This window comes from Trachinotus anak, unplaced genomic scaffold, assembly GCF_046630095.1.
Source record: "Trachinotus anak isolate AG129_WGS33_773 ecotype Australia unplaced genomic scaffold, CSIRO_AGI_Tana_v1 ptg000002l, whole genome shotgun sequence".
NCBI lineage: Eukaryota > Metazoa > Chordata > Actinopteri > Carangiformes > Carangidae > Trachinotus > Trachinotus anak.
Window position 1 is genome coordinate 22,139,157 of NW_027273853.1, and position 25,332 is coordinate 22,164,488.

The window sequence follows — 25,332 nt, forward strand, 5'->3', positions numbered from 1 at the left end:
TGTAGATTAGTGGGAATCTGAAACTATTATCGAAGACCCATATTTTTTTGTTTAATTTCTGAGGCCAAACAGTGTGTGTTTTAACAGCTATTATAGCCAATACATAAAAGTTAAATTAGCATAATTGAAGCTGACATCACTTACTGCTTGGGAGAAAATTGGTGAAATCCTTCATCCTGAGCCTTCATTATGCTTCTCAGTATTTATTGGCTTGCTGCTGTGCACAAACTGATCTGCAGTGCTTGATCATCTCACACAATCTGAGCTGGAGGGACAAAGGCACTGTGCAGAGTAGTGCTATTTAGGAAGCGAGAGCTAAATACATACTTATATTTCTTGCGTCATTTAACTTTCAGATTTTATTACGAAACTCTGGTGCTTGTGACTCACAGTGCAGTGTCTCCATGTCGTGCAGAGAGACGAGTCAGAATAGAGCGAATTAGAATACATTAGATAGAGAGAAGTAGTTGACCTTTGCTGCTCCCATTTTCCATAGCAATGTAAGTAACATTTCCATGATGAAGAAAGGATGATGCGACTTTTTGGTATTTCAAAAGATGAAATTCAGACGAAAGATGAAGATTATATTTAAAGTGGATGTGCCTCAAATAGTGAAATAGAGCCAACCTCCTGCTCTTTGTGTCTTTGTGTGTTTGTGCCCTTGTGGGTGAGGCAGCTGCAGACGACTGTCACAAACATGACATGAGCATGAGTTTGTCTGCATGGAGACATGAAAAATGATTTCACTGACAGATGAGTTGAGTTATATCTGAAAACAAACAGATTGTACAGACAGATTTGATCTTGCCTTAATTTGAATTCATTTTGAGTTTAAATATGTTTAAATAACCTAAATAGAAACAAATCATTAACTCAATGCAAAATTAATGTGTTGAACACATCATCCTCATTATGTTTTACCCAGCAATCAGCTCGGCTCTAAAGGTGGCAGTGTTGGTCAGACCATCCACCACTTTAGTTGAGACTGAAATATCTAACAACCTCAGCTGTTCTCTGTGTCTAGTGCTAATTACTAAATGTCAGCATGCTAACATGCTAAACTTAGATGGTGAACTTGGTAAATGTTATGTACTAGACATCAGCATTTTAACATTTTAATTGGGAGCATGTTAGCATACTGATGTTAAGTGTATTTATAGCACCATTCAGATACAAGACAAGTCAGAGTGCTGTACGGATGCATGTAAATACATTAATGCTGCTAGCATGGCTGTCGGTTCTTGTTTTAGTGTTTATTTGTATATTTTGGCACAACAACAGAAAATCCAGCAGATGCTGGTAGAATTATTCTGTGTACACTCACTCCAGTAGGTGTCCTGAGGTCTCTGTGCAGGTCGCTGTCCAGGTGAACATCCTCTGTTGCACCCAACAACTCAATAGTGTAATGTTACCTCCATCTCTGTGACTGTTAGCAAGTTGTTTTTTAGGATCTAACTTCATGCCAAATCATTCCCTCTTTGCCTCTGTAGCAGTACGGTGCTGTTTTGATGACGTCACTGGCAGCTGCATTTCCATGCCAAACTTTTCTGCTGATTCACAAAAACAGGACAGCTCTATGGTAAAATTACTTTTTTTCTTGTTCTTGTTCTATTCATTTTTTTGTGACAGAAACTTGCACACCATTAAAGCTGAACAGGAAGCCTTGTATGACAATTTCAGTGCGTTGGCAACACTAATGATCAAATTTCCCAAACACACCTACTCATGAACAGCTGTTGTTTGTCAAATTGAAGCAAGCAATTTATGATGAGTTTGTGCTGTTACAAGGCTTTGCCAAGTTTGACTTAAAACGTCCTCAGAAAAAGATGAGATGGGTGTAGAATAAGAATATTGTGGTCTAATACTAATATGGTCTTCACAAGGTACAATCTCTTGAGTGGAATGAAAAACATCTGGCATTTTCCCAGTCATGGAGGAAAGGTGACACAGTCCCCAGTGACATAAAGACTTCTGAAAATTTTGTTTTGGATAGACTTCTCCCTCTTTTAATAGTTTCCTCAGACCTCCTGCAGTTAGCCTGCAGACTCATGCCCATGGTGACAGTCCATAATCTCTGCTATTTGCATAAGATGCCTCAGAATTGTTTTTGGTTTCTCCAAATGCTTTCAGCACCATTCGGCTCCTCCTGCTGGGGAAATATGCTCGAGGCACAGAGTGTGAAGGCCCCCAAGATGTCCAAGATTATAAACGATCACATTGGCAAGCAGCAGTCTATGAGCCCCCACAGCTGTGTGTGTGTGAGATAGTGATGATGACCACAGGGCAGTTCTGCATGTCTCCAAAAACCAATGAATAGCAACAAACGTGGATGCTTGAATTATGGTTGCTTCTGTCTGTGTTGGTTGAAATTGGGGTTTTGAAAAAAATACAAGGCAACTACCCTCACAAATACCCTAAGCAACTTATCCTCATTGTACATTAACCATAAATCCAGAACTCCCTCAACTTTTTTAACTTTTTCTCCCTTTAAGATGGAGGTAGCTTTATGCTTAATGGCTGGGTTAAAACACTGATCAGCTCTGACTAAAGGTTTAAGTTATGGTAATATATTTGACATTGGTACATAACTTGATTGCAGTATAACCTGTGCTTTTTATGTACATGCACTATACCATCATATGAATTACAGATAGAGATTTGTGACTTCTGTCTTATGCAGGTAACAAGACTGTCTGCAATACAGTAACAGAAGGTTATGATGTGATTAGTCAAAATGTTGATGTTCAAACAGGCAATGGTTGGCACCTGTTTTCTCAACGAGGTAGATTTTACAGATGTGCAAACCTTGTATTTTAGTAAAAATGAATTAATATCTGGAACAGGTTATTATGATGATAATAATAATAATAATGATAATATATATATATATATATATATATATATATATAAAAAATTAAACACTCAGGTATATAAAAATCAATACAGAGTAAGTATAAAAGAAATAATACAGGTCAAGGTAAAGTAAAACCAGGAAAAGCTCTCTAAGAAGAGTCTTAGAAGAGTTATGGACCCTTACTGAAAAGGCTCTCAGGTAAGCGCTGTCGCCACACAGCAGGAAGCTTCTGGGTTCGAACCCTGGGTCTGGGACCCTTCTTTGTGGAGTTTGCATGTTCTCTGGGTGCCTGTGAGGGTTTTCTCCAGGTGCTCTGGCTTCCTCCCACGGTCATGTGGGACAAAGACATGCAGGTTTAGCTTAAATTAGCTCTAAATTACGTGTTTGTGTGAATGGTTATTTGTCTCTATATGTCACCCCTGTGATAGACTGGCAACCTGGCCAGAATGTACCCCTCCCTCATTTAAGGTCAGCTGGGATTTGCTCCAGGCGAGACTCTATAGTCTATTAAATGTTCTGTCTTTTAGTGAAGTTAGTAGTAGTGAGTGGAGCAGATATCAGCAATGAGAAATAATGACTGAAAAGATGCCAAAATCTGGTGAAGGAACAGATAATTAGCTATAATACTGAAGATTGTCCCCACTGTCTGTGACACACTGTTGATTCGACACCAGGCAGCGTTTCAGGTGGTCATCAGACACAGCAGCCGCAGCGCAGCAGCTACAACACTGGCCAGATGGGAGGTTGTTGAACACAGTACCAGCATTAGCTCCAGCCAGCTGGGAGGGTGTTGAGAACTGTTTAGGAATGTATGCAGAATCTGTCGCCTCTCTGCTTCACAGCCTCAGCTCAGTCTGAGCTTGTCTGTACACAGCTACAACTAATCTCCAAGAGATTTGAGATGTTGCTATCAAATGTGTTCAAGTTTCTTTCAGGGGTTTTTTGTAGTAGCTTCCAAGAGATGTTGTCATTCCTCAGTAGGCTCCATCAGTAGGCGCTCTGCATTTCATCTCTGTGGTCTCCTGAAATTTTTCTGATAAGGATTTCAGATGTGTTACCACATTTTGAACAAGGAACAAACTCTAAGTCTTACACTCAGTGTTTTTAGTCTTTATGAATGGCTGTGCTACCAGATGGTTACTTTCTAAGTCTTGATAAATGTGACTCTTTATACAGCCGTCACTGCACTGCTGTGGCTGTGATGCCATTGTGGTGTGTGTACTGTGTGTGTGTGTGTGTGTGTGTGTGTGTGTGTTCCATAAAAATGGCAGCCTGTCTGAGTGTATGCAGGTGCCCGACTGTCGCTGTGCTGAAGTCTTCTTCCGCACCTCTGAATAAATGTCTACTTGTTTGAGCGAGTTTGTGTGCATGTCTTGGCAGTGCACGTGTCAATTAAGGTCTTTGTGCTTATGCACGTATGTGTGTATGTGCACATCGCAGCAGCCCAGGATGTCTCCCTGGTTCTGTTTATGCTAGACTGGCTGACCTACCGAGTGCCCCAGAGCTAGTCACATGACTGTGTTATCCAGTCACACGGGACTCTGCAGCAGAGCAGCACAGCTGAGGTGCCATGCTGCCTTCTGCTTGCCTGCCTGTGTGTGTTTGTCTTAATTATTGCATGAATGCATACTTATTGCCTTACCAATATTTTTACCTCCTTGTGTGTGTGTTTCGGTGTTTTAATGTGGCATATATTCACATTCACATTTAACTTCTTTCAGGCTCTTAAGGTGTGTATAGCGGCTGTGTGCTTATGTAATGATCAAACTTAATCCTAAAGGTGATTTCACTTTTGCACCCAGGTGCAAATCATTTCTCATCATGCATTGGCTTGGAAGCACAAGATGCACAAGATGAAGAAAAATAAATAAATAAATTATACATACACGCACACACACACACACACATATAAATATTTTTTATGCTACTATCAAAAAAAGAAAAATCTGAAGTGAACACACTGTACCTCACCAGAGGACATATTTTCTAGTTCTTGCTTGAGGACCTGTTCCACTGGTTCTGAGCTAAGTCACTAAATAATAGCGCTTTTAAAACTAGTGACTTAAGAGCAAAATTTATACAGTTGCACTTTAACAACTGGAGAGCCAGATATTTCCCCAGGAGTTGGTAGAGACCAATATCAGAGCTAAAAGAAAATGACTATTAGACCAGGCAATTAGGCAAAATAATTATAATGTTGCTCTGTCACTGCTGGTAAGCGTTAATTATATGTCAATGTTTTATCCTTAATTTGTAAATTAAAGTGATGTAAATTTTCCCGAATTACGATTTGAAACAAACAGCAAGACAAATTCACTGCAGTTTGTAGTAATCATTGTGAAAAGATGTCTTCTGAAAACTATTGATTACTAAATTAATTAAAGTTCTTACCCACCCACCTTTTTGGGCAGCCTCCTACAATGCTGCTGATATCTGGCTCGTCTTTCTCTGCAGTGAGCCAGCCAGAGGTGATGAGCACACTGCACCTTGTCCCTTTAACCCCACAACTAACAACCTGAGTAACTACAAGTTTTCAGATAATATCATCAGTAATAGGCAGCCGAATGACATGTTAAAGCCTTACAGGGAGCCAGGCTGGCGAAGGTAGCCGCCAGGCTCCATAAATAATGCCAGACAGTGGCAGATGCCTGATAAGAAGCAAAGTAGTGCAGGGACAGTTGGCCAGGCAGGTAGATACCAACCAAACAATAATAGATATCCCAACAGACTGCCCTGTATTATTTTGCTTCCTGTTAGGCACCTGGCAGTGTCCAGCAGCATACAAGGTGATATTATTAGGTTTCTGCCAACTTTTTGACATTTCACAAATGCAGTGTAATAATCTGCCACTAGCTATTTGACAGCTGTATTTATTCTGAGCGCCAACTGTGCTGCTCCACCTTGAAAAGGGCTAAATCACTTTAACTGCAGTTTGTATTTTAGTGAGCTTCTCTTGAGGTGCATCACAGGGCGGGGACTATTTAATAACATGTCACCCTTTCCTTTACTTTCTGCTGTCTTAAAATTTCTAATAACTATCTAACGTCTTGTAACATATCGTCCTACCATCCTTCTGTTTGTAGTGTAAGACCCACAGCCTTGTTACATACACTTATATGGTCGGATAGATTAACAATAATCAAAACCAGGGACACTGGTTAAAACAACAAATGGATGTATTTTAAAATCAGGAATGTTTTATTGGTAAGAATTTGGATTTATTTAGGTGGTTTCTCAATGTATTTGATATAACAGTGAGCCATGCAGTATGAGAGCAAATACCCTGAGCTTATTCTTGTACCACAGCACATAGTGTTAGAATACCCTTGAAACAACTCAAAAAGTTGTTTACAGTGTCAGTGGTTCAGTCAAGATAAATCAAGCATACTTGAGTCAGTGTGTCATAAGTTGCAAAATTCACCACATGGTCCTGGTAGTGTAGGTTGAGGTTGTTACTATATGTATGCACGGTCCAGATGCTTACCTGAGTCTGTTCTATGTTATTTACCCAAACAAAAGGTATTCTTTTTTTTTGTATATATGTATTAGTTTTTTTTCATGTTCAGTCCTTTATGGTGGAGTTTGTCACTGAAAGCACAGGGTCAAATGGATTTTACAAGGTCAGGAAATACATCCAACGTGATAACATATGTCATGATAAATGCAATCAATACATAGGCTACTGCATTTTGAGGTCCATTGTTTGGTATGTGTGCAGTGCAGTCGCATTTACATTTAAACTGCATCTCTATGAGATAATGAACTTTTGAGCCAAATATTACCATGAGTTGATGAGGAGTAGTCAGTCTGTTTTTTGTTGATCCTCTTCACCTCAGTAGAGCAATTTTTCCAATGAAGAAACTACGTGAAATTTCACATCTCGGGGAAGAAAGATTATGAGATCATATTATTCATACTTATGCATTTTTGAGATTAATAAATCCATTTTCAATCAGTTTGCCGGATCTCAGGGGCAATTAAAAAATTAATGTGAGGGGAAGTGTAATTTCACACGGTATCAAGTGTGTGTTATCTTGCCATATACCATATAGAGGGTTGGATATTTTGATCTAGTTCACTCTGTAGGGGTGAGAACCTACTGAGCCCACTGGCCTCTCACATCAAACAGACAGCCTCACAGAATGAGGTCTAAATATACTCTACAGCTGGCACCTACTCTTATTATTTTTGTTTTCATCACCACTCATCCTTCCTATTAACATATTTCATCTATAACTGGAATACAACGTAAACATTTATTATTTTTACGGACTGTGTAAATAATTTAAAATCAAAGTAGACATTCCTCTTTTGTGTCCCTTGTTCACGTAGCCAACTAATGCTTGTAATTCCCCAGTGATCATAATTTTATTATGACAGATTAATAAACAATTCATGTGTCCATTTATCATTTATCTTTGAACTGTTGCCACACTGTGTTAGGCCTTCATATGTGTTTTCATCCTGTTATTAAAAATACTCTCTAATGCTGCTTCTTATCATAAGCCGTGTAAATGCAGGGCACTGATGCGACTATAGGTTGGGCTTTATCTGATTTCTGTAGAGCATCGTGGGTGATTGTGATCATATGGTTTATTCTGAGTGGAAGCCAAAGTAAGTCTGTCAAGCAAATCAATAACTAAAAAAAGTATTTGCTGTTTGCTTCATTTTATCAGCAGATATTTTTGGTTCATAAAATCCTTGTCAGTGTAATTTTCTCCCTATTTATTAAATGACACAAATTCATTTTGTGCTCTGCTAACTTGCAAAGTCGAAAGTTGATGCGTGAAATTGATACTGTGTTTGTTCTGATATCATCATACCCCCAGCTTCCTGTTACAGCTGTATTTCAGGGCGATACACGACAGACAGGACGGACGTCACATAAGCACAGAACACTCTGTTTCCTTCTTTATCTATGGTAATGGTTACCTTGGTGACAGCATCCCTGTGGTTGCTGTGGAGACTCAGCAGCAGAAGCAGCCCTGCTGTCAAGCTGAAAGGGGCTGTTGATTTACTGTTACCTCAAATAGGTTCAGTCTCTGCATTGTTTCTTTTAATCCACTGTCTGACCTGGCATTGAGGTGGCATTAGTTTGTTATTCTGTTGTGTCATATGTTGAAGTCAAGTCTCATAAGTTTCTTTAAAGCATATGGGTAAAAGCTGGGATCTCTGATGATTAGCATATTATAAGACTTCTCTTTTCGTCTTTTCCACTTTGATTTGGAGGATATTAGGCTATCAAAGCCTCGTTCGCTGAGTGTGTCCTGGAGTAGAAACTGAACATGGGTAGTTCAAAAAGCTCTCAGCTTCTGAATTTGTTCATGATAAAACATGCCAGAGAGGCAAAAAACCAGAGAGGCAAAAAAGTAGCAATTATTCCCTAGTCTGTCTCTGTCATTTGAGCAGTTTCCAATAACTGCATGACACAGCTCGACACAGCGATTCTATTATGTTAAGCTCTGAATTGACCCACAACTTTCGACTTAAACAGCTGTGAAAATGGCATTTCAGCTTGACATTTTGTGACTTTTTGTGCTCCCCCCATCCAAACACCAACCACACGTATACACACACACACACACACACACACACACACACACACACACACACACACACACACACACACACACACACACACACACACACACACGCTAAAGCAAAAAATCATTAATGGCATACGGACAGTAAGATATCATCCATGGCTGAGGCGCAGCAGAATGAAATTACTCTTACTTTAAAATGAATACATAGTAAAAATACTATTTCATTTTTACTTTAGGTTTAAGTTGAATTCTCCAGACACATTTCCCCCAGTCAGTAACATTTATGCTAATCATCAGCGGAGTGTGATATATCAGTGACCCTGTCAGTCTCATGTCAGCCTACTCCAAATCAAACCCCAAGCTCTTGTGCAACACCAGCTGCCGTGTCAAGTTCAAAACAGCTAATGTGACGTCCCAAGAGAAATCATGTTAAGATACTTGTAGAAAATGATGAGTGATGACTTGAAGTCAGTTACTATGTTGTGTTTTGAGCCAAGGTCAAGAACAAGAAGAATGCTGAGATATTTGGTGGGTTTTCAACACCTATGGTGCATCGACTCCTCATATCAATTTCATCTTTATGTTCAAGGCTTTATTATTGATGAGGGTAGACTTATAGACTGCACCAAGAACAGTCTCTAATAATCTCTAATAGTATATGAATATTTATATATGTATTTATAATTTCTCTTCCTCCTGTTTTATCAACCCTGAGAGCTGATGTCACTGACAAGCCAGTCAGATGGAGCTGTTCAGATTTGACCAGTTTAGATGTTGACACCTGTTAAAAAAAAGAGTTGTTGTTGTTTCTGTATTAATATGTGTGGTGACAGTCTGTGAGTGTGTTTTTTTGCATGTCTCAGACAAGTCATGCAGGGCCCAGGGCCCAGATGCTGTCCTTTCTGGACCTGGACCTTTAACCTTTAAATTCTTGAGAATTATTGACAGTTTCTATTTGAACCATTGCAGCTTTTCCAGCCGTTATGGCACTAGTCACGTGATGCTACGCAGCCAATTACTGGCACTTGATTCAGTGGGTGAGAGGCAGAGAGAGGATAGATGAGATGAGACGAGGGTCAGAAAAATAAGTAAGGAAAGTGGGGGAGTGGCATATAAGAGGGAAAGAAAGAGGAAAGGAGGTGTTAATGCTGTTCAGATGGTTTATTAAAATTAGTTGAGACTGTTAAGATGTGAAATGGAATTTTTTCTAAAATTAAGCACTTTATGATGCAGATTATTATTGGAGTGCTTGTTATTTATAATCCCTCCAAATGTACCCTGCACTGTTCCGGATTGCTTTAGGAAATTTTGTCTGAGTGGACTTCCATGAATTTTAATCGAGTACCCCTGAGTTAGGGGATCCATTACATCAATGAGTGTCCTCACAACTATTCTAAGAACAACATGTGTGTGTCTTCCAGACGAGCCGGTGATCCAATTAAAAGAAGCTCTGGTGCTTTACCATTAGTCATTAGCTATTCCATCCCTCCATTTGTCCGTCCGTCCATGCACTATGTATTGGATAAATTGGCTGTAACAAGGTCTGACAGTCGCCAGACTTTGATTTGGCGTTGGAGAATAGGTGAGAAAAAAAGCAATCATGAGAAAAAGTTATAGCATCATCTTGAAATGACCTATTTTCAGATTTTATGTAACTGTTAAAGCTGAACATGCGCTTCCTCTTTATATCCACTGTCTAGTTGATAAGATTTTATGTTGCTGTCAGTTCACACAATGGGTAGAAACTGTTGTCAGGCAGTTTTCTCACATGTTGGCATCTCCTCTGGGTATTACTGAGAAAAACATGGCACATTTTCCCAGATTCTACTCACCGTCAACCCTTCAGAGAACAAGAACGAGAACTAATCTCAGGATTGTGGCCATACTGTGAGAGAAATAACTAAATCTACAATGTTTTAGATACCTACATGATCCATATAACGTTATGATGCCACACTTGGCCACACTCCACCAGAAGGTCACTCTGGATTGTTTCAGTGCTGTTGGATCCTGTCAAAGCAACAGTCCTGGTCACACTAATCTGTTGGAACAAAGAGGTCAGAGTAATGACTACAACTAAAGACTAAACCCCCCAAACATTAACATGTCTTTTGTTTATCACCCTTCCACTATCCTCCATTGAGCTTTTTACCTGACCATCCATCCATTCGACGATCAATCCAAATCATTTTCTTTTCTCGCCTCCACACAGACAGATGGATGCCCTGAATAGTTCCAGGAAATGGTTACATGTCCATCCTGTTGGACGGGCCTCACTCTGTTGGACAAATTCTGTTGGCTTGGTACCATCCTTACTCCCACTGAGTCTCGCATCACATCACGAGTATATCAGCGCTTTGACTTGGTACCAGCACTCCCACTCTAACCGCAAAGGCTTTATTTAAAACAAGTCTTAAAGGGAAAAACTCACTCACTTAAACACTTTCCTCTGCAGTGAAACTGCACACATGGTTTGATGGTATGACCTTTACTTTCTGTTCAAAATGCAATGCTGGACTAAAATAACCTTTCAGAAATGAGCACAACTGAGAACTTGTCACAAAACAAAGGCCAGAATTTTATGTAAAATGTACCTGTCTATCTGTAGTCCTATGCAGCTTTTACTCCATTCATTTAGCCTAGTTTTGTTCATTGTTTTAGTTTTACATAGTTACTATTGAGTTCAGTCTCAGCTGCTTTCATAAGCCAGACAAGCTAACACAACTGTACCCTAGCTGCCCAGCTTGAACAACATGTTGATATTATAACAGGTAACACATACCATGGTCACAATCTCATGTAAGCATGCTAACATTTGCTGATTAGTACTAACACAAAGTACAGCAGAGGTTGATGGGAATTTCAAAAATCTTGCAATTTGGTCATAAATAAAAGTCCAGTATTAGTTTAGTCTGCACAAACTAACAACACCCTCCCTAGAGCCATGCTGCCAGTGTGGCTGAAGATCTCTTAAATCTACATTTTGATGTTGTATGTGAACACATCTCTGCCTACTTAAAGTGATGGTTCATTGTGTTCCCTTGTTTCACCAGTTTCTGAGGCTGGAAGATTTTGTGCCACCTGACAGTGAAACTACAGTGTTTTCATTGTTGTGGACCATGTGACACTCTCTCACTGCAGCTCAGTCTGGTGTAGTTTTATAGATCTTGCCCAGTGCAGCTCTAAGACTAAGATTAAGAGGTGTTATATATCATCTGGCGATTTAATAATTACTATAATGAAAATTTGCCACCAGTTGGCTAGTTGGCAGATTCAGCTAAGCAGACTCCCCCTCTTCAGCTTCTCTGTGCTGAAGACCAGTTGGCTCAATATCATTCTCACACTTCCTAACCACCTGTCCTGCTCACAGTCAGGGTGGCAGCATGGATCAACTCTGCTTGGCCCACAGCTCCATCACACAACTCAGGAAGGCAAAATCATGCCCAAAGCTCATAGCTTTTTACAATAGTATTATCACAGACACCTGGGAACACCTGGTCTGAATATTCAGAACGCTTGTAATGACCTGGCAAGGCTTTATAGGGTTAGGCTGGCATCTACAGAGATTCAGCAGGGCATCAGCGGACACAGTGCCAGCTGGCAAGGCACTATGGTCAATACATAAAATGACATTGGTCTAAAGCCTTGTAAATGGCCAGTAGTGCTTTGTGCACCGTTTCCATGTGATGAATCTCATAATCTGCTAATGCTGAATGTTCTAACAGAAATATGCAAAAAAAAATGTCCCGTGTGTTTTGTGCAAACAGATAAAGCAGGTCAGTTCTGCTCTGATCCACATTTATCCATCTTTAATCCACACTTTCTGTTCTACCATCCATCAACCCATCCAATCCATCCATCCATCCATCCTGTCCATATTTGCTCTCAGTGGAGGTTCTTCTTTCCTAGCGTTTTGTCAGAGGTCTGAAGGTAATCACATATGTTGCTCTCAGCTAGAGCAGGTGGTGAACTGTCGGAGGAGAAAACACCCAAAACACTGCTAACAGTTATGCATATGGTAGAGTCCTTCCACCCATCACTCCGTCCATTGATGCATTCATTCATCCCTCCATCCACCCATTCATCTATCCATTACTCCATTGGAAGGAACTGACTCTTAATATTTACAGACATATGTTCTTTCTCTCAAAGAAACAGATAGTTGACTATTGAATCAGAGGCCCAGTTATCAACCCAGTTATATTGTTATTCATGGCATATATTAGGTCCATAGTAGAGTATGGGTTAGAAAGTGATGGTATATGTGGGCAAGAATAATGGGTACATTGTTAGCAGTTACAAATTAAAAAAAGAAGCTACAAAAAAATTAAAAATAAAATTTGCATAGGAAAATATTTTGGTTCTTTAGCAACAAACAGAAATAAATAAAGAAATGTTACTTAAAGCTGCATTTCTTTATTTTTTGGCAGTTTCCTTGGGGGCATCAGAACAAGCTGTTAACACAACATCGACACAATATCACCATTTAGTTGTTTTGCAAAAAACTGCCTATTTACATTCATACATCTTACATTGAAGGGGACAAAACATCAGAATTTTGAATCATGTATCAGGTCACCTGATGGATGTAAGTCCAATATTCACTCTCCTTTTAGCCCTGTTTGGGTCTCCACCAGCTCCTGATGGAACTATCTGGCACATTAGCTGTTAAACACTCCACTATGTTCATCAACTTGTTGTTAACTTTTGTTTTTGTGGCCTTGGTACTGGGCAGGTAGTATGTAATTTGTTTACCACAGCTCTTGCTGAAAGCAGCTACTTTCTGCCACAGGTGAACTGCAATATTTGATGATACTATGTAGGATCAATACAACAAATTACTTCTTTTAATATTAGATAGATTTTTCTTTGTTTAGGGTTATTTGTCTAGTTTTTATACAAATATTGATTAGTGTTGCTTTAATATAATTGGTTTAAAATAACAGTGCTTGCTATTGTTAGGTAATTGCTATGTACAGTAATTTCAGTGCGGCTTTGATTGAGGGTTTTTGATGTTAGACTGTAGAGACAGCTGTATGAGCAGAAGTGGTTGAGATAGACACACTTTATCCAAAGTTTAAGCTAACACATGAAAATACTGCTGCACCATATAAACAGAACAATCTCTCTTTAAACATATACACATTTTTTTCAAAATGAGTTAAAAGCATGTTAGCAGGGAATCTTTGCGTTCAGGTGGAGCTCAACATTTACCCCCTTTGCCATCACCATCTGTTCAGAGCCAGCGAAACACTGGATGGTGTAGTGGTTTTGGATGAGATGAATTGGAACCAAAAGAGAGACAAATCCTCAGTTAAGTTTAACAAGCATGTTGCTCTCCCTGTGGTGCTTGAATAATCGCTCCTGCCATTTCTAGCTTTGTTGTTTTCTCCTCTCTCAAACTGACTAATGGAGCCCTGGATGCTGGGACTACCACTCGACATAGACCCCAAAGAAGCTAAAATATAAATTATCAATGGATTAATTTCTTCTGTTAGTAACATTTATGATGTCATGTCCTGTAACAAGGAACAGATTGCTCAGTGGTGGTAGTTAATAGCGTGGTGGTTGAAATGGTTTATATGAGGTGTCCAGAGGATACAGCTGCTAAGCCCAGAGCTGGTCCTGTAAAGCCTCTCTTGCTCAGAATCACTGTCTTTTAATTAACCAGTCCTCCGCAGAGGCATAGGGAGTGTGGGAAGTGTGTGACACACATGCACACTGAATACATTTGCAGGCTGAAATGAGTGTGTGCCCAACATTATTCTCCCACTTACATGGAGAACAAAAGAAAGTTAACGTCAGCCTGCAGTGATACCAAAGCCAAACCTGCCATCTTTAGGACAAAGTAGCAGATGCCATAAACCGTGTCACCCAGTGAGGCAGCCAACAAGCCAGTCAGACGGTCAACCTTATTCTTTCTTATCCTTCAATTCCACTACAACCAGGTGCCTTTGAGACCGAACGTATTATGGCAGGATAATCGCTTCAGTCTGCCAAACTTTCAGGCTTTGTTGAGGCTACAGAGGAGATGCAGACAGTTCACAAAATGGAAATAATGGCTGAAGCTAACTGCTTTGAGCGGCTGGTATCTTTGCTGCTCCGTTTCCATGTAGAGTATCTGTCTCATTTGGTGTCAAATTAAAAAAAAGAAAATCACTCCATAAAAATGTCATCACTTACAAGTTACTCACACCAAACTTTGCTCAGGAAATATATTTCAGTCTGAGTTATGAGCTGAGCCTGAGCCTGAGTGGTTGTGTATGTTCTAGGAATAATAAATCCATGGGCTAACATGGCTAACCTAACAGATCAGATTAATATCTGTGAAATAACAGCTGATTAGGGTGTGTGTGTGTGTGTGTGTGTGTGTGTGTGTGTGTGTGTGTGTGTGTGTGTGTGTGTGTGTGCGCGTGTGTGCGTGTGCGTGTGCGCGTGTCCTCATTTATGCACTCTGGAACATCTAAATTAATTCCCTATGCTTTATCCTCTAAAAACATAAGTGACCTACTTTAGACATTATTACTATTTTTCCACAGTCGCAGTTTTAGAGTTTTGTTTTTTTTTTTTTATCCCTTTGGATAAGTGTGTATGAGACAGAGGAGAGAAAGAGGAAGAATATGCATATGTGTGTATTTGACACAGAGCAGAAGAGAAGTGTGTGTGCTCTCATGGTGACTGTATGTGTGAGTGTGAGCAGAGCAGTTTTAAATCTCCTGGCAGTTGAACAGTTGTGGTGGCATTATGAGGACTAATGATTTAAGGACTGCAGCTGTGTGTGTTTGTGCATGTGTGTGTTTATGTGTATGGAAGGGCATGATGGATGAATTTCCAAAGAAGTTGCTGCCTGGCCTGTGGGACTGATGAGTGAAAGACTCAGAACTCCTAATTAAACACTATTTCTGCTTTTCCTTTCATCCTCTTTCTCCCTCTCCCTCTCCCACATGCCTCCTTTCCCCCTTTGTGTCTCTATTACCACAGCTGAGGGAGGGCATCATGAGTCACTGAGACGGGCTGTTTTGCCTCTGGACCCCGCAGTGCCCTCCAACCTCTCAGCCACCCCCGGGAATGGAGACAAAGCTGGAGCTAAAGACAAAGATGTGATGGATGGGACTGACGTCGGTCCTGGAGCTTGGTCTGAGGGCAAAGTGTTTGCTGAAGCCAGAACAGCAGTTTGGACTGAAACAGAAGCAGGAGTGCACACTGAAGCAGGTGGCAAAGTCTTTGCAGAGACTGAGATTATGACAGGAACTGGTGCCTGGGCTGAAGTTGGGACTGAATGGAGGCCAGTGGACAGGGAGGGGGGTGACCTGCCAAACATGTCCAGGGACCCAGCTGCCTGGCTGGGGCAGCAGAGGCTGCGTACACATGGAGAGGGCCAAAGAGAGGAGGCAGCTTTTTCATCGGTCCTCACCATGCTAGCAGAGACAGCTGAGCTACAGGCACCAGCAGTGCGAAAACCTTTAGGACTGCTGTCTAAAGCTGCTTGGAGCAAAAGTTCCTCTTCATCGTCATCCAAGGCCTCCTCCTCTTCTTCATCCTCCTCTACGACAAAAGCATCCTCTTTGCCTTCCTCCTCCTTATCCTCTTCCTCCCCACCCAGTAACAGAGACACAAGGATGGCAGGATCAGACAACGCCTCTCTGGTTGCTATCAATAGCAGCTCCTTCAACAGCAACAACAGCTTCAGTCTGGGTATGGTGCCAAGTTGTCTGTCGTTTGAAAATATTTCAGCTGTTAATTTTTTACAGTCTGATTCACCAGCAGGTCTGTCAAGCTTTGATTTCCCAAAATGTTAAAACTGTGAGAATTGATTAAACTTCGTATTTATCGGCATTAACTGAATTTGCAAATTAGCATTCTTGGCTAACTACTTTCTGTACCTTCAAAGTCAAGAAGTATTAGCTAGTATTAGCTAGCTAGCAATATTATTACTAGATAGAACAAAATATCTAATAATAATGATACTAGATACATTACTAGAATGTGTCCTCAGCCCTAAAAGTCTAAAAAATGAAACATGTAGTTAATAAGCATAAATCTGACCTCTGTGTTGTTTGTCCAAGTTTTTTTTTTATATTGTTAGCATCCAAACAGAGTAGTTTTATGTTTTTAATCATAATATTGTACTATAAAAGAGCTAACTGGCTTCACCCTGCAATATGAGAACAATGATCCACTGGTGAGGATGCTGGCTTTTTACCTTGGACAAGTGGCTTTAGCCTCTTTTAGCACAATATTAAGTAGAATATATGGGCATGAAGATATTCAGGATTTCTTTACAGGGGTCTTGTTTTAAACAAGTCAGCAGGAAATACTGAAAAGTTATCTGTTTCCAACTCACCATGTTAGCATTAATTGGCTAGCTAGATAAAGCTTTTAGTGTCACTGTTTTGTTCAAGCTTTAGCTTTTTTGGCTACATAGACCCTTCACTACATCTTCACACAATGAACTTTGTTATGAAAGTCTTCATCACTCATTATTAATAACCACTGTCATCACATTGCAATGATCTGTATTACTACCATTATGGCCAACTAAAGAGACATCATCTTATCATCCCATTGACATCATCATCGTTATTTTTGTCCTCACCGTGTCCTGTCCATGGATGTATTATAGGAATGGGATACCCGACTCACTTTTCCAGTTTGTGGGACAGTTTTACAAATATAAAGGGTTAAAAACTCACAACAGAAAGAACAATTGTTGATCTTGAATGCAGTTAGAGGTGTCTTGTCAACACTTTTATGGACGTCTCTTTTCTAATGGTGGCCTATGAGGTTAAATAGGCAGCAAGTCTTATTTATGGAGCTGTATCCAGCTTTCTTAACACATCCATGATCCTTTCCCATTCCACCACCTCCACATCACCCCACCTACTGTTAGTTCATTATCACAATAACAGTGACATCATCAACAAGGTAATTGACATCACAGTGACAATACAACACATATTCATGTGATGATGAGAGTGGAGCATAAGAGGGACTTTGGATCACTCTCAGTCTGAAAGGACTGATTACCTCCCTCTCGTTCACTCCAGACTCCTTTTCCCCATCTCAAGATGATATAGAAGGATTAAATGAAGGTCTGCCATTAAAATGCTTTCCCAGTTGGCACATTGAAATTGGATTTCTATCTTCTATCTGAACTACTGTGCACTAATGTATTATTAAACTGACAGTAACCTACTCATCTTGTCCTCATGTTAGATCCCTCTCTGAGAAACAAATTCCAAACAAAAACCAAAGTCTAGAAACATGCCAGACCTTTTTCAGACTTTCCTACAGTGTCTGTGGCTGTATATCCCAAGCCCCTGAGTTCTTACTAATAAAATGTCTCATTTCTAAAAGGAGTTAAAAGTGCATTTGTTGGGTGACTGTTTTCAGCTCCAAATATTTCCCTATTTTCATTTTAATATACATTTGGGTCCAAATAAATCTGGACTCAACTGTCTTTTCAGTGTAATGAATTAAATTTTTATATTTTTTGGACAACAATGAATCTCTATGGCACAAAGGAATGGGATATATAGCAAGGTTTGAATACTTAGACAATCCATTGTTGGATCAATTCATCCCTGCTTTTGGCCTTTTTTGAGATTTGTTCACAAAAAGAAAAACATCACAACACTTTTCCTTTAGTGTTTTTGATCTCCATTTGTTTTCCTCCTTGCAGAGGAGTCAGTAAGCAGCCTGCCAGCCTGGGACCTCCCAACTGTCCCTGAGTCACTCCTGTCCACAGTGGGCGACCATGATGTCACACTTCCTGCCAATGTCACCAGCCCTTTCTCCACCCACCAATGGAACACCACCGTGCCCGTGCGCACCAGGAACACCTCACAGCACACAGCCACATCAAGCACCTCCATAAGGACATCTGTATCACCCACCACCACGTCAACTTTACCTTTATCCACAACTGCAAGACAACAAACACCAGAATCCACCATGAGTTCAAACAACACAAGCCAGGACACTGTGACCAGCGACAGCTTTCAGCTGACAACAGTAACCACGACGACGCCCTCAACGACCACTCTTACTGTGACTGTTGATGAGGTGTCAACACAGGTGGCGACCACTGTGAGTGCTGTAACATTACCACGAAATATAACTGCTGCTACAACCACGCAGCAAACGACGAGCCTCAGACTGACCACAGTGGCTACGACTCAGCCAACAACAACCCCAACAACCACACCTGCCCCTACCACCACCACCACGACTGTACCCCCAACCACCACCACCACAACTACTCCTTCTCCCACTACTACTACTACTACTACTACTACTACACCTGCTACGACTACTGCTGCCACCACCACTACAACTACTACTACAACTACAACCTCAACAACAACGGTACCTGTCACCACTGTGTTCATCCTGGGACAAACTACACCACCTTCTACCACAAGCACAGAACCTCCTTCCAGTACCACTGCAGAGGAAAGTCTTCTACCATGCAACGTGACCGAGAAGTATTGGGTCAGAACAGGTAGGAGACTAATGTCCCACTAATGGAATTACTTGGACAGTACTGTGTACAACTGATTAATGAGATGCAAATAAAGACAGAAGTGCTAATAAACAACATTAGTACAGCTTTCACCTCTGTTGATGTGCAGAGCAGCCATCTTGGATTTTAAAGGTCAGCGTTGCTGAGGTTACAAGCTAACAAGCTAACAAACAACATAAAAAAAATACTTTGCTGTAACTTCAGGTACTGCCTGTCCCTTATCAATTACCAACAACATACTCAACATTATGTTCAGGCTCTGGCTATTCTTGTGGAACAATGATAACAAAGTAATGATGAATACACATGAAATACCATTTCAGCTTAGGCACAGTGTACCTATTCTGTGACCAAGCTGTAATTACATGCACACAAATTAATTAAAACTTGCACAAAAGCAAGGGCAGATTTTCCTTGAGTGTAAACAGTTTAATTAATAGGAAGCTGGAGACTGTAGCTTTTGGTTGCATTTACCAGAGATGGTGTGGTATTACTAAGGAATTGGCATCACGTTTCCACAGTCACAGAGGCCAAGCTCTTGTGACCACAGTTACATCTTCCTGAAGTAAATATTCTTGAGTGAGAAACTGAATCCCTAGATTTTTCTTGGGCTATAGGTGTGGTCAAAGCGAGTTTAGACCTATGGTACAGTTATCAGTTATACTTGCGAGCCAAATATGAACAGTCACTAAACAAGTTCTTTGTCTTCCTTCACAGTTTTGTCCATTGAGCTGCGCAGGAACCGCCTGGACCTGATCCTTAAACAGAATCTCTCTAAAGGACTGAGCCATGCCTTGCAGAGAGCCTTGAATGACTCCACTGCCTCTGCTCAGGTCAGTTTGTCTTACAAAGTTCAGCTAAGGCCTGTGGCTATTAAACACAGCTCACTAGCTTGTAACCACAGGGCCATGACTAGTACACAGGTTAGAAGCTAATAAAGACCAGAGTAACTAATGAACTGCGTAATAAACAGGTCTTTGGCTAGTAGATTTACATCAGCAGCTAATTAGCATTCTGCAGGTGCTAGCAAATACGGGTCAGTGGCAAGGTGCATGGAGTAAGTTTATCAGGATTTCTTAGCTAAGTAAAACCTAGATACGCCTAATTTTTATTGGTGCATGACTAACTCATGAACTTGGAAAATATGCATCTTGGGACAAAGCCAAGTAAACAGCGACCAACTACCCACCAGGAACTGGCAGTTGCTAGTACTCATAGGTCAGTTTAGTAGACACAGGGGAGAGGTTCATATGAAATTAACTTAATTTTGTATGTAAGCAGAAAGTTGTCAGGAAACACAAGTTGTAGGTCAGTATACAAAGCTCATTAGCAAGTAAGTGGCTAGTAAACACAGGCAAGTGGCCCATAGGAAATTCATTTAATTTAGTATTTGAATACAGTGTTGCCTCATCAGATATGCTGTACAAAGCAGCATCTACAGAGAGGATAAATTGTAGATTATTAACTTTACCCATTGCACTTTTGACTTCAGTGATCCCAACTAAATCAGGTCTCCATGCTTTGAATGTAAATTAGATGTAAAAGTGCTTTTCTATCTGATGCTCATGAGTTAAAACTCTACATTTACATTTTGCCAGTGTTGGCTCTTCATGTTTAGGCTGCCATCAGTTCAGTATTCTACAGTATTCATAATTTTCTACACCTGTGTTCAAGTCAGATCAGAAACCTGTCTAACACTAAGGCAGTGTTTGCTTAGAGAGGTTATTACACAGATACTCTCTCTCACATACACACATGTTAATGGCAAATAAATCTGTAATAAGTGATTTCTTTTTTCCTGCATCACAGCAGTGAAGTCAAGTGATCTTTCCGTTCTGCTGCTCTTTGTGCTCATCTTTTTTGTCTTTGTCTTGATTTGTCCAGCCTCCCCTATGTTCTTTTCGATTGAGTCTATTTCTGTTTCTTCATCTTCTGTGTTTTTTCCTGCTCTCAAACAGTTGCCCTCTTGCCCTCTCCCTTCATATTTCTCAATATTTACATTCCTCCAACTGCTCCCCTCTCCATCTCCCCTATCTGGCTGCTCCTTCGGTTTAAGTCGATTGATTTTCTGCCAACCTGTCTGTCTTCCCTGTCTGTTGGTCTGCCCATCGTGCCTGCCTGCCTCTCTGCCTGTCCACCTGCCTCTCTTCACTCAATGTCTGTCTGTCTTCTGTCTTCATCTGCCTGCTTTTTCTATTTTTATCCAGTTGTTTGTGAGCCTCCTGCACTGGGAGTGACTCAGTGTCTCTAAGCTCCAGTCCACTTTCATCTACCCCCCCTGCCTCACACACACACACACACACACACACATACACATACACAGACCTCAGTTCTCATCCTCTCCATCAGATAACATAGACACTGTTATTTGGCAATCTGGATCAGTCTGTTGAGAGACAGCAGAGACAACAACAAGGTATAAAATTTGCCAGAGGTTTTAAAGGCATGATATGTAGACAGTGTTATGAGGCATTGTTGATGTTAATATTGGCTTTAGCAGGGACTGGGATTGTCAAACAGCATGAAATTACCATGCAGCGGTATTTAATGTGATGCATCCCTGTACAATGTGGTTAACCATAATTGCTTGCAAGATTTTTACAGCTTTCAAATATTGGCAGGGAGAGAGAAGTGACAACAGAGGGTGAGGGGTGAGGTCAGGTCTGGTTGGCTTCATTCGATACAACACAACAAAAACAACCTGGCAGACACACTCCACTGTTAAGCATTTTGAAGTGGTATACAAGCAATTAATAAATGTTTGTTTCTAACATGCTATGGCACATTATAGTGTAGCTGTGAACAGAAGGACATTTTAAAGTGTTAGCAATGTATTTGTCAACAACTGTGACTCCTTTTTACATTATGAATCATCCATAGCTTTGATAACTGCTTGATAACACAGTATGTTTGTATTAGTATATAATTATTTATTCTCATGTCCTGATGATGTATTCATATATCCACCTTATCTTTAGATACATTGTAACACTTAAATCAATATTTTTATTAAAACAGAAAACATCAAACCTACAAATGTGTTAAATTGTTTAATAAATGTGTGTATATGAGATGATATCGCATATGATTAATAATAACTACATTTTATACTGTTTATATATGGTTTATATACCAGTTTAGCATGCATAGAAGGAGCTATAGTTGTTAATGCATTAATAAACTAATAAAAAAATGTCATATACTCCCCACAGCATTAAACGTTTATTTATTAATTTGTTATTAATTGTTTATATACTGATAATGAATGCCAAATAGAGGGGGCTTAGATAAAGTGTTAACCAAAAGTATACCTTTGTTTGACATTGGAAAACATTACATCTTTCATGGTTAGAGGATTGCCTCACAGGGCGGAAGAAAATAAGAAATAAATCACTCAATTTTCTAAATAGACATCAGAGAGGCTCTTGGTGTAGGAGGGCATGATATAAAATCCCTGACAGTCAGGACATAAAACATGCAGCACGTAGAAACATCTGAAGGAAATTGTTAAAATTGAATTCCTCGCTCATTCCATTTGAGGTAAGACTTAACGTGAAAGATCTGAAAGCTCTCCTTTTATTTTCTAATGAAATGCAAAACCCAAAGGTGGATTGTTGTAATAAAAGAATAAGTCGCTGAGTATAATTAAAAACTAAAGGGCTGTGTGAAAAAGTGGGCCTAAGGCTTTGGCAAGTGCTTGCAATAGAACGTGGCTTAAATGAAGATGGCAGGTAGGTATAGTTTGAAAAAGAGGGTGAATCTTGTTTAATTTTTGTAGGTAAAAATACAAGAGGAGAGCAGAGGAGGGGGAGAAGTAATGAGATACAGTTTCACTAAGAGGGATGTGTTTTTTTTGAGAAAAAAATAAGCCTGGGGCAGTCAGCTAGGTGAGGAGAGGAGAGTATAGAGGAGAGGAGAGTATAGAGGAGAGGAGAGGAGAGGACCATAGTAACAACACCTACAGCTGCTCAGAGCAGTTGAAGGTAGAGGGTAGAGGAAAGTGGGCGGTTTATAGCTCCAGAAATATAAGCCTTGACTCACCACTGATTGTTGTCTGTATGTGTTTTTCCAGGACACAGTTAGTCAGATTTATGACTGTTGAAGGCTCAAGCTAAAATATGCCCTCAAGGCAGATTTGGCTTTAATAGAAAAAAAGATTATAAATATTCATCGGATGCATTTGTATTCTAAACCCATAGCTCAAGTACATGTGTGAGAAAAGCTTGTTTCACCTGGTAGCACTGATTTCTTCTCTGATACTGTTTGTATGTGCTTTGAATTAAAGGCACCATGTTTTTAGTAGATATACGCACAGCCATGTTGTTAAAAAAATGAATGTTTCCTTTTCTTTGTGTCTGTGTCACAGGTGGAACGTGATGACTGCAGCCCCCACAACGTGACGTTGGGTTACTATGTGACCAGTGGCAAAACTGTCTACATTTCCTCCTTGGTGGTTGAGGCGCTGAATGTTTACGGTTTTGACAGGCTGCTGTCAGACATCAGGCAGCATACCCCATTGGTTAAGGCAGTCCTCGTTCCCGTGGCAACCTGGGTGCCCACTCTGAGCATTCACCTGCAGCTGAAAACAGGTGATGAAACCTGATGGAAAATATGATAAGATAGAACAACCTTTACCGAACTGAATCCAACAAAGAAGCTTGATTATGGTCTGATGATGTTCGTACTGGAGGTGAGGTGTGAAAGGTTAAAGAACAGCAGAGGTTAGAGATACACAGAAAGGAGAGTGTGAGCAGAGGGTGAGCAAAGAGATAGAAAATGCAATGAGAGTACTGGGAGGGAGACACATGGGAAGAGTAGAGCAGAGACAAAATTAGAAAATTCTGATTACATGTCTGCTCTCCTTTACTCTTCTCTGATACCCTAAATCCCATACAAACTCCCATGATTGCAGAGCAAAGGAAAATTGGTCCATTCATTTAGTCAGCCTCTTAAGCCTCTTAAAAAAACACATTTCTGCCTGTGCACGCGCACAAACACACACACACACACACATCTTAATCAAGTATTGTGAGAACAAGGGAAGGAAAATCAGTGCAATTAACAAATTGATGTATATGCAGATTGGAAACCGATTACTTTCCTAAACTAAGAATTTCAAATTTACATTGGTCCAGAGTGGTCAGATGAGAGTCAGCTCACTAGACAGAATTAGTTAGATTTTGACAGTGGTGTTATTTACTGTATAAATGCCATTATATGTAGATTTTATTTGTTTTTTGTAAATAGATGGTTAAATAACTACTACTACTAATGTAAAAGGTAAGAGACAAACCAACTGCACATTCATCAGTCTTGTTTCAGTCTTGTTTCAAGCACCGTCAGGCAGCTGATCCCTCTGATAGTCCCACCAAGGGGGGCCGTCAGGGATTTTGGGCCCCATGAAAAGATATCACATGGATATTGATGCACCCCACCCTGAAAATATGACACTGTGCAGACATTCATGCAACATTCTGCATTCAGTGAACTTAAATATTCTATATTCTTACTAAACTCCATCCTTTACTGTTTAAAATTTAATGTTATTGGTTTATTATATCATCATAACCATGATAACCACAATTTAGATGTCAGCTAAAGGATGAGCAAAATGTAAACACTCAGGATTTTCTGTAAAGATATTAAGTAACTGATGTTAGTAGCCTACTTTACTAAACCCAGACTAAGCTAAAAGTTTAATTAACACCACTCACAGACTACACACAGTTTAAAAAAAAAAACTGGGTGACATACTGTCACCTCCAGTTTTCTCTCTCCTGTCTTTCTGTTTGTTTTTAGAAGCCAGATTTCAGCCTCCAGCTGCAGTTCTCACTCGCAATTCACCGCTAGCCCAGTACAGTATGTGCCTGGTTTGTAATTCTGTAATTTATACACCAGTAAAGACTTTTCCCGTGTTAGTTAGCTGTGCAAGAAGGAGGCACTTGAAGCAGCACTTGTTCAGCTCATAAACCATAAATACACAGTATATGCCGATTTACCATCCACAGCACAATTTGCATACGATTACCAACTGGGTCAACAGGGTATGTGCCTGCAAAGTGTTGCAGACTAAGAGACCAGCGAGAAAAAAGGACTTCTTTGCGTTTTTGTGGGAGATGAAGCCTGTACTCATAAGCACCATAGTGTTTTGAATTTAGGTCAGAATATTGTTCCACCTCTCCCATCCCTGTCCTTTTAGAGGTTTTTAAAAAAACAGAGAAAGACAGAGTGCAGAGAAAGAATGGAGGGCAACTGCGGTAAAAGGACTGAGACAACATTAATAACATCCTCTATAATCTGCTGATGGACCCAATATTGTTTACCTTGGTCCTCCCAGTGTGGAGCTGTGTGATGCTGACAGACAACTCTTTTTAGTTGTTCTCATTCTAGATAGGGGCGATAATCCT

At 40.2% G+C, this 25,332-nt stretch overlaps 1 protein-coding gene across 3 annotated transcripts in view; it reads left to right on the forward strand.

Moving 5' to 3' along the window:
• The window catches only part of kiaa1549la (KIAA1549-like a), a 104,900-nt gene that overhangs the window by 25,997 nt on the left and 53,571 nt on the right, over window positions 1–25,332 (forward strand). For all 3 annotated transcript variants that reach the window (XM_071506259.1, XM_071506251.1, XM_071506269.1), the window contains exons 3-6: window positions 15,382–16,095; window positions 18,083–18,904; window positions 19,643–19,758; window positions 23,292–23,514. In XM_071506259.1, the coding sequence (XP_071362360.1) occupies window positions 15,382–16,095; window positions 18,083–18,904; window positions 19,643–19,758; window positions 23,292–23,514 (1,875 nt within the window). The remainder of the gene's footprint in view (window positions 1–15,381; window positions 16,096–18,082; window positions 18,905–19,642; window positions 19,759–23,291; window positions 23,515–25,332) is intronic.